General features: G+C 32.9%; 1 protein-coding gene across 1 annotated transcript in view; it reads left to right on the forward strand.

The window, feature by feature from the left end:
- Positions 1–1,563: 1,563 nt before the first annotated feature.
- The window catches only part of bcap31 (B cell receptor associated protein 31), a 29,974-nt gene continuing 16,268 nt past the window's right edge, over positions 1,564–15,269 (forward strand). Inside the window, exons 1-5 of the mRNA XM_048209243.1 lie at positions 1,564–1,720; positions 2,622–2,730; positions 4,129–4,229; positions 5,206–5,350; positions 13,105–13,240. Of these exons, the coding sequence (XP_048065200.1) occupies positions 2,639–2,730; positions 4,129–4,229; positions 5,206–5,350; positions 13,105–13,240 (474 nt within the window). The 5' untranslated portion in view covers positions 1,564–1,720; positions 2,622–2,638. The remainder of the gene's footprint in view (positions 1,721–2,621; positions 2,731–4,128; positions 4,230–5,205; positions 5,351–13,104; positions 13,241–15,269) is intronic.

Here is a 15,269-nt window from a genome sequence, read left to right on the forward strand (position 1 = left end):
TTAAAATATAATATATTTCTGTGATCAAAGCTGAATTTTCAGCATCATTACTCCAGTCTTCAGTGTCATAATCCTCCAGAAATCATTCAAATATGATGATTTGATACTCAGTTATCAGTGTGGTTAGAAAGCAGTTGTGATGCTTAATAACCTGTGATACTTTTTTCAGGATTTTTGATGAATAAAAATGTAAAAAATAGCATTTATATAAAATTGAAATCTTTTGTGACAATATACTACCGTTAAAAATTTTGGGGTCTGATTTTTTTTCTTTCTTTTTTTGAAATAAAAATTAATACTTTTATTCATCAAGGATGTGTGAAATTGATTAAAAAAAATGATATTAAAGTGATATTGTTAGAAAAGATTTCTATTTTGAATACATTCTGTTCTTTTTAACTTTTTATTCATCAATGAATCATGAAAAATGTATTACAGATTCCCAAAAAATATTAAGCAGCACAACTGTTTCCAACATCGATAATAACTGAGTATCAAATCATCATATTACAATGATTTCTGAAGGATCATGTAATAACACATAACAATTTCTGCATTAAAAATATATTTATTTTACATATTTATTAAATTAGAATTAATTGAATGTGAAAAATAAATAACTTATTTCATGTTATGACCAAACATAATGTTTATATTTATGTTTTTATATGATACATTTTATATAAATATTATAAATTTATATAAATTTCCCAAAACTTCTAATTAATTCCCATAAATTCCCATTAAGTTTCCAAATGGGAATATTTCCAAAATTCCCCAGGTTAAGTTCTCGTGGAAAGTTTCCAGAAATTTATCGGAAACTTTCCATCCCTTTGTATATATATATATATATATATATATATATATATATATATATATATATATATATATATATATATATATATATATGCCAATGAACCTTAGTCCACCTTTTTAGAGAACAAAAAGCTGCATTTCTGACCTAAACATATCGTGTATGCATAGTCATTGTATTCTTGCGGTACAAGTTTCGTTTTAATATATTTCTAGATTTTTTTTTATTGGCTGAGCAACAGTAAAAATGTGAAAATCAGTGGGCATCTTTCAACCTTGTGAACATATAATTGCCTTATCATTTCACAATCCAAGTGAGGGGATCTGAAACTAAACGTTTAATCATTTCAGAAGATTAATCATTATTGTTGTATGTATTTGGAATAAACATCGTTTTGAATGTGATTTGCCTTGTTGATATTAATACAAAATTATGTTATAATATTGTTTGCTTGAGTGGGTTTAACCCCAAAATCCCTGGTCCAATTTTTTCACATGATATGGTCTTTGCATCTGGCAAGAATTCCTCTGTCAAGGTGTAATTTTTCACAAGAACAGTCTAAATTTTAATTTAATTTAATTTAATTTAATTTAATTTAATTTAATTTAATTTAATTTAATTTAATTTAATTTAATTTAATTACTTTTAAAAATTGATTAGTTATTTTACCTTATTTTTATTTATTTATTTTTAATATTAATGCCTTTTATTTCAATTTATTTTATTTTACAGAGACTTTTACACTAGCATTTTCCCGGCATTGACACGGGAAGTTGTCATGCCGTAGAGTGAGTTGGCACGTATACCGGAAGTAGATTAGAGTGAAGTGCAATCAGGGTGCAGCTGAAGTTTTGACAGATTCCTGCAGGCCTTTCTGTGAATATTACTGCTTTTACTTCACATTCTGTAAGTTCTAATACAGCTAGTTATTTAATTTAACTTCAATCATAATCAGAGCTCTTATACATGCAAATAATTGTGTGTGCCTCAAATAACAGCGAATTTTCTGACATGTTGTCCTGCTCTGACAGAGACATGTTTATGTATGTGAGTTTGTTTACATATGTTTTCCTACCATTCATACAGATATATATTTCTATTTTTATCTAGTAGATAAAAATTTAGATACGTATTTTTATCTAGTAGATAAAAATACGTATCTAAATATCTAGACGTTTTATAACGTCTTATTTTGTTCTCATTTACAGCCAGTTTAAGCAGTTCTTGACGAAATACATTTGTAATTCGTTCAATCGTATGTTATATTTGATAAGATTTGTCAATAAATGTTTATTTCTCCATTGATTATACAACAGTTAGGTGTGAAATCATGATTTCTGCCTTTAATTTCTAACCTATTATTAATTATTTGATAAATATACTTGGTCTTGTTAGTTTTCTTCTCTATAATAAGCGAACCTCCTCTCTGTGAGAAAGTGAGTTTGGATGATTTACTACAAAACCAAGACGTTTCTCCTTGTATTTGACATGGTTATTGATCATGTGTCTGTAAAGGCCTCAGAGATGGTCTCATCTTGTGTCTGTTGTAGACATAAGATGGTGCTGTTGTATCACTTTGATGATTTAATGAGCATCACCACAGGTCTACGTTTTTTTGTTTTTTGTTGTTTACATGGTAATAAAAAGGAATGTCTTTACTTTGCTTTAAGGATTTTGTTCAGACTTAGTACATATTTCCACAAATCTTCGGCCTGTCACATGCTTTATGCTAAATTATTTTTACAGGGCCTGCTAATTAATGTGCATTTAATCAGATAGACTGATCACTACTAATATGTCCTCACAGACTTACAGGTAGCCGCCATGAGTCTTCAGTGGACGGCCGTGGCTACGTTTCTGTATGCCGAGGTATTTGCGGTACTACTACTATGTGTCCCGTTCATCTCTCCAAAACGGTGAGTTTCATGTGTCGATGAAATGCATATTAAATGGTTAGTTCACCCCAAAATGAAATTTCTGTCATTAATTACTCACCCTCGTGTCGTTCCACACCTGCAAGACCTTTAAGATAACAAATTAATATATTTTGGAATGAAATCCGAGAGGTTTCTGATCCTCTAGTGTAAGCAATGTTATTACCACATTCAAGGTCCAGGAAGGTTGTAAAGACATTGTTAAATAGTCCATGTGACTACTTAATGTTATGAAGTGACAAGAATACTTTTTCTGCACAAAAACAAAACAAAAATAATGATTTTATTCAACAGTTTCTTCTCTTCCATGTCAGTCTCCTACGCCATTTGACGTAGTGAACGCAGCGCAGAGCTTTTGTGTTGTACATCAGAATGCCGGCTCCTGCGTCAGCATCACACGCATGCGTCGTGCTGCTCACGTGAACAGCGTCGACCAATGCTGAGTCGGCGTTCTGGCATAAACAAGGAAATGCTGAACTGTGTTTGCAAAGTAAACAGTTTAAGAGACTGACAGGGAAGAGAAGAAATTGTTGAATACAATTTTTTTTGCACACAAAAAGTATTTTCGTTGCTTCATAACATTAAGGTTGAACCACTGTAGTCACAAGGACTGTTTTAACGATGTGTGCGACTCAATCAGCTCCCTAGTTCAGTAGTCAGGACATTGATCAGGGAATCAGCCACATTCATTTACATGATATACTGATTCACGACCTAGGGAGCTGATTGAGACGCAAGGGAAATTTGTCATGACGTTACTGTGTATAGGGAGAGCAGAAAGCTTTCCGATTTCATCAAAAATGTCCACATAGTTATTGTAGTAATTTTAATAACATCTGATAGTCATCAGGCTCTGAACTTTCATTTCACTTCTGATCCATTTTCTTCTCTCAGAGCAGTTTTCTTCAACACAGGCCTCTTTCCAGGAAAGATCTCAGAGTATTGCCAGTACTGAAATCTGTCCATTTGTTGTGAAATAAAATTGTTGTGTTAAAGCCCTAAAATTTGAAATGAGAGTTTAGTTGTTGATTTGGATGTTTTGTTTCCAGCACTACCAGGATAATTAAATTCTGTGCAATGTTTTTATTCCAAAAAAGGTCTTGTGAGGGAATAATTTCTTAATTTGAGAGCATTCACATGATCTGCCAAGGTTGGGACACTTGGTAAACAACATTTTCTTAGAATCACAAAGAAACACTCTGAGAATCCTCAAAAAGAGAAGAAATGCTTCTCAAAGACATATGTTAGTGTTCCCTTTAAAGTGTGTTGAAAAAATCTAAACCTAATGTTCTTTGGACTTGTTGAGAAAGATTAGCGTTATCTCATGTGCCTTTTTGCCCTCTGCTTATTAAGGTGTTATCTCTGTTGTTGCCTCTGTAGATGGAGCAAATTTTTCAAGTCTCGGCTGGTCACTGTCATAACAACGTACGGAAACACTGCCTTCATCGTCATCATTTGTATCCTTGTCTTTCTGCTCATAGGTGAGCTTGAAAACACCTTACCTACATTGTTCCCATTAAGCAGTCTTGTTCATAAATGTACATACACCAACACACACATGGCAATGAAGTCAATATGATGTTAAAGAGGACGTCTCCTTAAAAATACTATTCACGCCATCCACGCAGACCATTTGTTAAAACTAAGTTGCAAAAGCGAGTCATTCAGAAATAATCGCTGTATTCGTTGCATGCCATGATGTGCTGATTAGCGTATGACTGTCTACTTTTGCATATTAATGCTTATTTAGTATTCAACAGCTTGGCAGGGTCACACATTTTGTATATGAAAAAGTTAGTTAGTCATAACAGATGATTAACATACATTCATGTTCAAAAGTTTGGGGTCAGTCAGATTTTTTTTATAGAAGTTCATACTTATATTAAGAGATGCATTCAATTGATCAAAAGTGACAGTACAAACATTTATTATGTAAAGATATATATAATGACATTTACAGTTAGATTTCTATTTCAAATACACTTTGTTTTAACAAAAATATTAAGCAGTTAATAAACTGTTTTCAACATTTATAATAAGAAATGTGTATTTTGAGCTGCAAATCAGCATATTAGAATGATTTCTGAAGGATCATGTGACACTGAAGACTGCAATAATGATGCTTTGATCATAGAATATATTCTAATAGAATACAGTTATTATAAATTGTAACAGTATTTACACATTTATATTTTTTACTGTATTTTTGATCAAATAAATGCAGCCTTGGTAAGCATAATAGACTTCTTTCAGAAACGTAATAAATTTGGCAATTTATATGAATTGAGAATATGCAATAATTAAAATAAAAATGTATTTAACTGCTAATAAATACATTTTGAAAGCCCTACAAACATTCGAATTATGCAAATTCTCTGACTTTTGCATGGAATAAACTCGATTTATGAATGGAAAAATAGAAATAGAAATAGAAAGTTTGTGTTTCTGCCTCTACAGATGCATTTAGAGAAGTGAGAAAATACAGTGTGTCAGAGAAAGTGGATCTGAGCAACAACCCTGTGGCCATCGAGCACATCCACATGAAGCTGTTCAGAGCCCAGAGGAACGAATACATCGCTGGATTCGCTTTGCTCCTGTGTTTGTGAGTGTTTTTTTCCTTTCTCCCTTGCCACGTTTGTCTCATTTTCTGTGAAACTCGCTCCCGCAGGTCTCTCTCGCTTCTGTATTTTGCCCACCTTCTCTCTTTGGCACTGGAGCTTTGGCACTGATTTTCTGAACGTGATCAGTTACACGGCCTGACTTTATTTTAGTTCATGGCTCCCAACAGATTTTCTGTTCAAGCTTATAAACAGAAAATCACCCTGGCTTTCAGCACAGGGTCATTGGGTTCTGCACGTTCTGTCCCAGAGAAGTATTCAAAGAAGATGCACAAGTAGTTTGATTTTGACCATTTGTTGTGTTGCAGTGCCAGCTGGCAAATAACATATTTACTCATCAAAGACCTTTTTTCACTCTCATGAAGCACTCATGAAAACAACTACAGGTTGTTTTCAGTAGGTTTTGTCCCCAACTTGCATAATGTTTCTCCACTGTCAATGTAGCCAAGCCAAGCACTGCTGACCTCATCTGTCATTTGAATGAGACCATTCGCAAACTCAAGGATATTCAAGACCGATGAATACAAATACAATATGATACAAATTATGTTCCGTTGTGAATGTTTATCAGTGATGTTCTGTTATATTAAATATTATCAAGGTTACACTGACAGAGTGTACTGGTTATGTTTTGATAAGGACATGCAGTTAAGTAGAACTATTACAGGTGAAATGGCTAACATATTTATTTTGTTTTTACTAAAATTAAACTGTCATATGACGATAAATAAACTAGGCTTTTCTCGTTTATCATTTAAAATATGCAAATTAGTTACCATGTGCATATTTGATATCAAATGCTATATCGAATTCTCAGAAGACTTTTATTTTGAAGCGTGATCCACAACTATGTGGTATGTAATGGAGTGCTACAGGAATGAGTCCTAAAACCCAGAAACTTCCCGTTCCATCAACCCAAAGTCAATTGGTTTTTGGTTAAATGTAATTCACGCTTTATTCTGCGAAACAAAATACATCAGTAATACCCCATTTGTCATTTTATTAACCTTTTACGTGTCATGAAAAAGGTGGTTACAGATGTTGTCGAGGACAGTAAACGTCATTATGCCGAACAGGAAAACCCATCTACTCATCAGTCTGCTTTCACAGTCACGTATTTATAATCGTGTTCTTGCAAACTATTCAGTTTAGGGAGGGTGATGTTGAAGTCGTGTGACCACAGTGTAGTTTGTTTATAGCCTAACTATTATATATATATATATATATATATATATATATATATATATATATATATATATATATAGCCTAACAATTACCGCTCTGTTATAGCACCGGCCATCTTGAGCATCAAAATACATGTGACACATTCTGTGGAGGTGGGCGTATATACAGTGTATATACTTGCGTTTCTGAAAGAGTTAAGGCCCCTTGAAATGAAGTGTTTATGACAGAGTGAAAATGTTCATTTTTACAAATATTAAAGCATTTTTATGAAAAACAACTTGGCAAACTTCAAAAGCTAACCTACAGAAACATAATATAAAGATCTGAAAATGCATTTTATGACCCCTTCAACCCCTTAACTGTCATCGTCCCGCTAGCAGGACGCTTGGCGCTGTTTTTATTTATTGGCTTTTTTTTGCATCACATATTTCAGTAATCATCATAAATTAGGTATCATTTGAAAGCTTAAAGAGATAGTTCACCCAAAAATGAAAATTCTGTCATCATTTACTCACCCTCAGGTTGTTCCAAATCTGTATAAATTTCTTTGTTCTGTGAAACACAAAGGAAGATATTTTGAAGAAAGTTTGTAACCAGGCCACTTTGGGGCACCATTGACATCATTAGCTTGATCCAGCCTAAAAATAATTTTTTTTGTCATGATTTGAGCGTTTGGAAAAACATTTGAGACCGTTGTTGTCAGATTTTATTGGTAATTTCAAATATGAAATTTAATCGAAAGCTTGGTGAACAGCTTTAGAGAATTTGATGTTTCCCCATTCAAAGAGATTGGAGTTGCACTTGCATGCCCGAGAGGTGTTTCAAAAATGGCCGCCAAGTGAAATGACTCGTCTTAAAGGGACTTTGCTTTAACTCAGCATTCATCCTGTGAAAACAGTTTTAACAAATTGGACATTGCGTTACCATGGAAACGGTACTTTAAATCCTTTTAGCGGGTTCCTCCCCCTAGTGGGCGTTGTCGTTTCATATTACAAAATTTAATTTAACTTTATAGTCAAAACTTATCTAATCTTGGCAAAACATATCGTCGGAAAGGTCTGATTCCCAAGCTTCCATATTTGGCATCTGTTTTGTGATAAAAGTGATATTTAGACAGAAGTTTATTAATTTTACAGGAGAATGCATCAAAACATTTCAGTGGAATGTGGGTGACGCCCGGTGTCTTTTTTTTTTTTGGTACAATGCCTAAACAAAATTCCATGGGAACTTTTAATTTAATTTAATTTAATTTAATTTAATTTAATTTAATTTAATTTAATTTAATTTAATTTAATTTAATTTAATTTAAACTTCAAATTTGGAACACAACATGGTTAGACATATGGCTTTGATTTTTTTATATTAATTTTTTAAGTGCTTTTCTTCTTTAAAACAAGACCCAAACTTAGGTCTATATTTCAGAGCATTCTTGAATTACAACAGTTTAAGTTTGGATTATAAGTTTGCGTTTTAACGTCTATGCTCAAAAAGGGTGGTGACAGTTAAGGGGTTAAAGTTAGTTAAGAGACACGAGAAACTGCTTTTGCTCGACGCAAGATGTCAGTCACAATGGCGAGATGAGCACCAGTGCCAACTGGAAAAGGTCATAAAAACTCATACAAATTAAATGTTTGATAAACATCGTTGGATATTATGTTGTATGTTAGTTCAAGAGCCAATCCAACCAAAATCATTATTTTAGCTTGTATTACCTATCCTTAACTCCTGGCCAGCTTTGTTTATTTATCCACACTGAAAGTGAAAATGCTGAGGCAATAATGTTCTGTTTGCATAAAATTCTTACCCGTCATGGCAGTTAGCTCTTTTTACTAGCACGGATTTATCTTGCATCTCCACCTTGTTGGAGACAGTGTCTTTATTTATAGTAATTAAAGGTGAATGAGTTGTGTACGTGTGGGGCAGACAGAGCAGAATATGTTGCTATAATACAGTAGACATGGAAAGAATCTTATGTTGAGCCGGTTAGGGGTCCCCCACACTGTTTCCATTCACAAACCTCATCCATGGTTACTTAACTTCTCGCAACCCGATTGGCCGGTTTGCTGTTGCACACTATACGCAACGTTTGAGAGTCTCCCAGCTCTGCATAGCTTTTCCTTACAGGGGTTTCACCATATTTTCTCTGAATGGCATGTTATTTATATCCTGCTGGATGACTACTACATCCATTAGCGATACTACTTCCCTTGACTGCTGGGCTTGAGTGTCGTTTTCATAATCAAACGGACAGCTGCAGGACATGTGATCAAGCAACTGGTGACGGGTATTATATTTAGCCTATGTTCGTGGCATTCTCACTGGCCAAAAGGCCATGACTCCTGTTACAAAATGGACCTCTTCCACCTTGGCAGCAAATGCACAGATGCCACAAAGGTGATTAAAGCAGCGCATGACGGTTGGACATGTGCTTCAGGCGTGTTAGGATGCAGTAGCCACCACACATTTCCAAAGTATAGTGGAAATCGCTTTCCTGTGATTAAAGCAACACACCGGCGAACACTGCAAAAATAACTTGTTTTCAGAGAATAGATATTGAATCTAGTTTATTTGTCTTACCCCACTGGCACCTGACAAAATTTTGCAAGATTTATAGTTAAAGCAAGAAAAAAATTGCTAGTGGGGTAAGAAAAATACAATTGAATTCAAAATATATTCTCTAATGTCAGTTTTTCTTCTCAAGTAAATTAATCCTTTAAAAATGTTTGGAGCGTTTCTCTCTCTCTCTCTCACTTTTTTTTTTTTACATTTTATTCACATGCTTCTGATTATCTTTTTTTCTTCTATCTTTATTGAATCTGATATTATCTTCATATAACTAATCATTGTCATCTGAAAAACTCTAATAATCTGCACTTAAATATGATCAAGTATTCATGACACACTTTTTATTGCACAATAATCCAATTTTTTTTTTTTTTTTTAATTTCATACAGCGTTTCAAGAAGGGTCATATTTCACTCCCAAAAAACGATTAGAGGTTGCCTACAGAAAATCAACCCTTTTTTTTAGGACCATTACGTTTTGAAGCATTATTTTTATTGGAAGCATTATTATGGCATTTAAGCACATTTTGCCCCAGTTATTATTACTATAAATGTATTTGTTCCATTTAAAATAATGTTTGTTTTTTTTAATTGTGAAGATAACTGATTTTTGATTTTGAATTATACCTGATTAGTATATGCAATATTTCTTGTACTGGTTTTAATTTACTATGATTTTAATGAAAATTATTATTTTTGAACAGGATGATTCATGTTACATTTTCATTGCGGTGATATAACAAAGTATTCTACGTATCGTTTTGTTTTTTATTTAAGTTAACATGTCTGTACTATATCAGCACTTGCACAAAGGGAAAATTACTCGTATGTCTCATATTTGTCAAATAAATCATTTAAAATTTCAGAATAGGTTAAAGTGCAGGTCACCTCAGATCACCTTGTTACCTCATACAGTGCATTTGGCCAAGGTGTGGTGTGGGCTTCTCTTGCATTTATGCAAGTCGTGGCTGTCAGTGGTTAAACCCATCTGCATTTTGGTCACAACAGGCTTTCACAAACCTTGACCCCTTTTACACATGTGGACATTGACATGAATGCGATGCCTGCTGCCTTTTAGCCTCTGCATTCAAGCACACGGTTCAGATGTCATCAGCCTGCATCTCTCAGCTCATCTGGTTTTAGGAAATTGTAATTTTAGAAGACTGTCCATGTTAGGTGAGGAAAATAGCCAAAAGGTTTACACTGGCTTCAGGTTGGCATAACCATTTGATATTTGCCTGTGTTTGAGCGGTTGTGACTCATTTGTTTATGCTAATTTTTGTCATGCTGTCTGCCGGTGGTGATTAATGAACATTGATGTTTCCTAGAAGTGTTATGCATGCTTCAGGAGTGATGCTAAGTAACCCAATCTCTGATTTTGGACTGGACCTTTAGTCCTGGAGTGGAGAGATGTTATTCCTGCAGTCCATAGAAATGTCATACAAGCCTCTATGCTCAGCATCGACTCCTCCCTTTCAGATTTGCATGTTAAAACGAGCCATATGTTATTCAAATGAAATTATGTGCCAAAGTACTCGCACTCTGAAATTCTTGGTGCATTTATTTAATATAATGTATAAATATATATACATATTTGCTTGTATATTTACACCTTTCTGGCCTCTATATAAAATATATACACTGCCATTCAAAAGTTTGGGATCGGTAAGATTTTTAATGTTTTTAAAAGAAGTCTTCTGCTCACCAAGGGTGCATTTATTTGATTTAAAAAAAACAAAACAAAAAAACAATATAAAAATATTATTACAATTTAAATTAACTGTTTTCCATTTGAATATATTTTAAAATGTAATTTATTCCTGTGATCAAAGCTGAATTTTCAGACTCCAGTTTTTAGTGTCACATGATCCTTCAGAAATCATTCTAATATGCTAATTACACTACCGTTCAAAAGTTTGGGATCGGTAAGATTTTTAATGATTTTAAAAGAAGTTTGTCTGCTCACCAAGGCTACATTTATTTAATTAAAAATACAGTAATAACAGTTATATTGTGAAATATTATTACAATTTAAAATAACTTTTCTATTTGAATATATTTTACAAAGTAATTTATTCCTGTGATGGCAAACCTGAATTTTCAGCATCATTACTCCAGTCTTTAGTGTCACATGATCCTTCAGAAATCATTCGAATATGCTGATTTGCCACTCAAGAAACATTTATGATTATTATCAATGTTGAAAACAGTTATGTACTTTTTTTCAGGATTCCTTGATGAATAGAAAGTTCAAAAGAACAGCATTTATCTGAAATACAAAGCTTTTGTAACATTATTAACACTACTGTTCCAAAGTTTGGGGTCAGTAAGAATTTTTATTTTTATTTTTTTGAAAAGAAATTAAATAAATTAATACTTTTATTCAGCAAGGATGCATTAAATCAATCAAAAGTGGCAGTAAATAGTAAATAATGTTACAAAAGATTAGATTTCAGATAAACACTGTTCTTTTGAACTTTCTATTCATAAAATAATCCTGAAAAAAAAAAATATTGTACACAAATATTTTGTACAATTGTATGCATTAAATGTTTCTTGAGCAGTAAATCAGCATATATATAATATATGAATGAAAAAAAAAGAAATCAAGTAAATTATACATAAATGTTCTGCAGTAAATGCTTTTTATATATACAGTACAGTCCAAAAGTTTGGAACCACTAAGATTTTTAATGTTTTTAAAAGAAGTTTCGTCTGCTCACCAAGGCTACATTTATTTAATTAAAAATACAGTAAAAAACAGTAATATTGTGAAATATTATTACAATTTAAAATAACTGTGTACTATTTAATTATATTTGACAAAGTAATTTATTCCTGTGATGCAAAGCTGAATTTTCAGCATCGTTACTCCAGTCTTCAGTGTCACATGATCCTTCAGAAATCATTCTAATATGCTGATTTGCTGCTCAATAAACATTTATGATTATTTTCAATGTTGAAAACAGTTGTGTACTTTTTTTTTTCAGGATTCCTTGATGAATAGAAAGTTCAAAAGAACAGCATTTATCTGAAATACAAAGCTTCTGTAGCATTATACACTACCGTTCAAAAGTTTGGGGTCAGTAAGAATTTTTATTTTTATTTTTTTGAAAAGAAATTAAAGAAATGAATACTTTTATTCAGCAAGGATGCATTAAATCAATCAAAAGTGGCAGTAAAGACATTTATAATGTTACAAAAGATTAGATTTCAGATAAACACTGTTCTTTTGAACTTTCTATTCATCAAATAATCCTGAAAAAAATATTGTACACAAATATTTTGTACAATTGTACACATTAAATGTTTCTTGAGCAGCAGATCAGCATATTAGAATGATTTCTGAAGGATCATGTGACACTGAAGACTGAAAATTCAGCTTTGCCATCACAGGAATAAATTACTTTGTCAAATATATTCAAATAGAAAACAGTTATTTTAAATTGTAATAATATTTCACAATATTACTGTTTTTTACTGTATTTTTAATTAAATAAATGTAGCCTTGGTGAGCAGACGAAACTTCTTTTACAAACATTAAAAATCTTAGTGGTTCCAAACTTTTGGACTGTACTGTATATATATAAATACACAAAAAAAAGTGTTATAAAGTGTTTACAGGTTCATTTCTGTTTTTTTTTTTGTTTGTTTGTTTGTTTTTTGTCTGGCAGGTGAAAATTGTAGAAAAGTAACTGGACATACCTGCTAAACAAGCCACAAATTTTAAGGAATCATTCATGTCTGGAGCACAAATGGTGTGGGATGAGTTACGCAATGAACTTCATTGTTTAGATTTAGGGGTTTGTTGAAATAATAGTCATAGAGTTTCTTGCCTTTCTTGCAGGCACTACTAATTATGCCAAAATCTGTGTCAGTACAATGCAGAAATGGTAGTGTAGGCTGAGCTGTAACGATCAGATACACACTGACTGTTTAGTAAATCCACTTGTGTCTGATGAGTTCATGTTGTTTTTTTTCCCCTCCAGGCTGTTGAGACGTCTGGCCACACTGCTGTCTCAGCAGGCTACACTGATGGCCTCTAATGAAGCCTTTAAAAAGCAGGCGGAGGGAGCAAATGATGCTGCGAAGAAGTACATGGAGGAAAATGAGAAACTGCAGGAGGTAAGAGAATCGTGTGAGACAGTGCCAGTCCACTAGTAAAACTTTTTTTAATACCCCAAAGGCTTCCATGGAGTAGTAACCTTTACTTGGTAGCTGGTTAATGAACAATGGTGTAACTACAGGAAGTTTGGGCAGGACATTTGGACAGGGAATCGTGATGTATGTGCTAAATAAATGAACCGTTCGCCCAAAAATAAAAATTCTGTTATTATTTAATCACCCTCATGTGGTTGTCTATGACTTAATGTCTATGACTAACACAAAAGAAGCAGTTGGTAAGCTGCTCTAGTCCCTCAAATCAAAAAAAGAAATAATGAAGTGTTGGAAAGACTTGAGGGTGACTAAATGATGACAGAATTGTAATGAAGAGATGAATTGTTCCTTTAATGACTGCTAATCTGTTTGTGATTTAGCTAAAATTCCACATGCACTTCATTAGTTATGATTTGATGTTCTCATGAGTCATTCTGGTTTATTAGGTGTTATCCATCTCTCAGTTCTCAGAGAAACTGTTAATATCATAGTGCTGCAGACTTTATATTTTACCTCTAGAGGGCAGAGTTTCACATTGTCTAAAATGTACGTACTATGTTACAGGGTCTAAAGTTAACACTAGTCTAGTGTCAAATGCTAATAAAATAGTGTTATTTACTTAAAACATTGGGTTACTGGCCAGTTGCTCAGTGACCTTTTTTGTATTTTCATGATGGTAATAAATATAAATGGCTTGAAAGCATATGGACACTATTAGGGGGAATTAAATTATGACCATAATTTAATATAAATGTGTTTAATTTTTTTTAGTAGATTAGGCTTTTATGTTCAAAAGTTTGGGGTCAGTAAAAAAGTTATGTTTTGCTCATGTTCACAAAGACTCAATTTAATTGTTCAAAAATACAGTAAACACAGTAATGTTGTGAAATATTATGACACTTTTAAATAACAGTTTTCTGCATTTTAATATATTTTAAAATGTAATTTTATTCCTGTGGTGGCAAATCTGAAGTTGATTTTGGATTTAATGCATCCATGATGAAGTAAAGTATTCATTAAAAAACCTGACCCAAAACTTTTGAAAGGCAGTGTTTTTACTTCTGTATGTATTTATGGTCAGAATAGATTTAAAAAAATTTTTTTTAAATGTTACATTTCTAATGTTATGTTCATTTTTATAAAATGGATAGGAATATATTTAGGAAATATAAGAAATAAATATTAAAAATATTTTGACTATGCTAAGAAGTCGTAGTTGATATCATCTTTAAGTAGGATAGAGTTTTCTAAAGGTTTGGTTTAGTGGTATGTAGCTGAAAGGTTATAGGCAACGATGAGCTTTCACCATTGTGCCCTTGAGGCACTTTAAACTCATTTGCGTCCGACCAACTTCCAGGGAAATTCAAGGGAGCTGCCAACCACTTTGTATAATTAACATCTATAAAATAACCAACACTATAAACAATGTAGAGGGGAACTACAGTTCAGTTGATCACTTCCACATTGGCAGGCCTTTTCAAGTTCAGTGAAGGTGCTGAGTGTTATTCTGTGCCTTTAGGGTAAAATACATGTGGTGTTAAGATTACAGATAACACTGATGTCACTCATTTGCTCGTGGCAGCCTTGACATGATCACACTCAGTATTGGCTGTGTTTCAATGATTAGTTTTTTATGGCACTGTATTGATATTTCTCAAGCATTGTGGTTAGTGTTTGTGAGTATTAAGCTGCTGTTGGTAATTCAGCCTGAATTGGTTGACTCAGTTCAAGCTTTGTTTTGGTAAATAATTACAGTATTGTACATTCTGTTTTTGGTTTGCGTTATAAGTAGATTTAAGTTAGAAAATGTTCCATTGACCTTCATGGCAAGTTCAAAGAGTTAGTTCACCCAAAAATGAAAATTCTGTCATTTACTGACCCTCTGCCGTTCCAAACCCGTAAGACTCGTTCATCTTCGGAACACAATTGAAAATCTTTTATGTGAAATCTGAGCGATTTCTGTCCCTCCATTAAATCTGAGTAAATGATGACAGAA

The sequence above is a fragment of the Megalobrama amblycephala genome, linkage group LG12 (genome assembly GCF_018812025.1).
Source record: "Megalobrama amblycephala isolate DHTTF-2021 linkage group LG12, ASM1881202v1, whole genome shotgun sequence".
Classification (NCBI taxonomy): Eukaryota; Metazoa; Chordata; class Actinopteri; order Cypriniformes; family Xenocyprididae; genus Megalobrama; species Megalobrama amblycephala.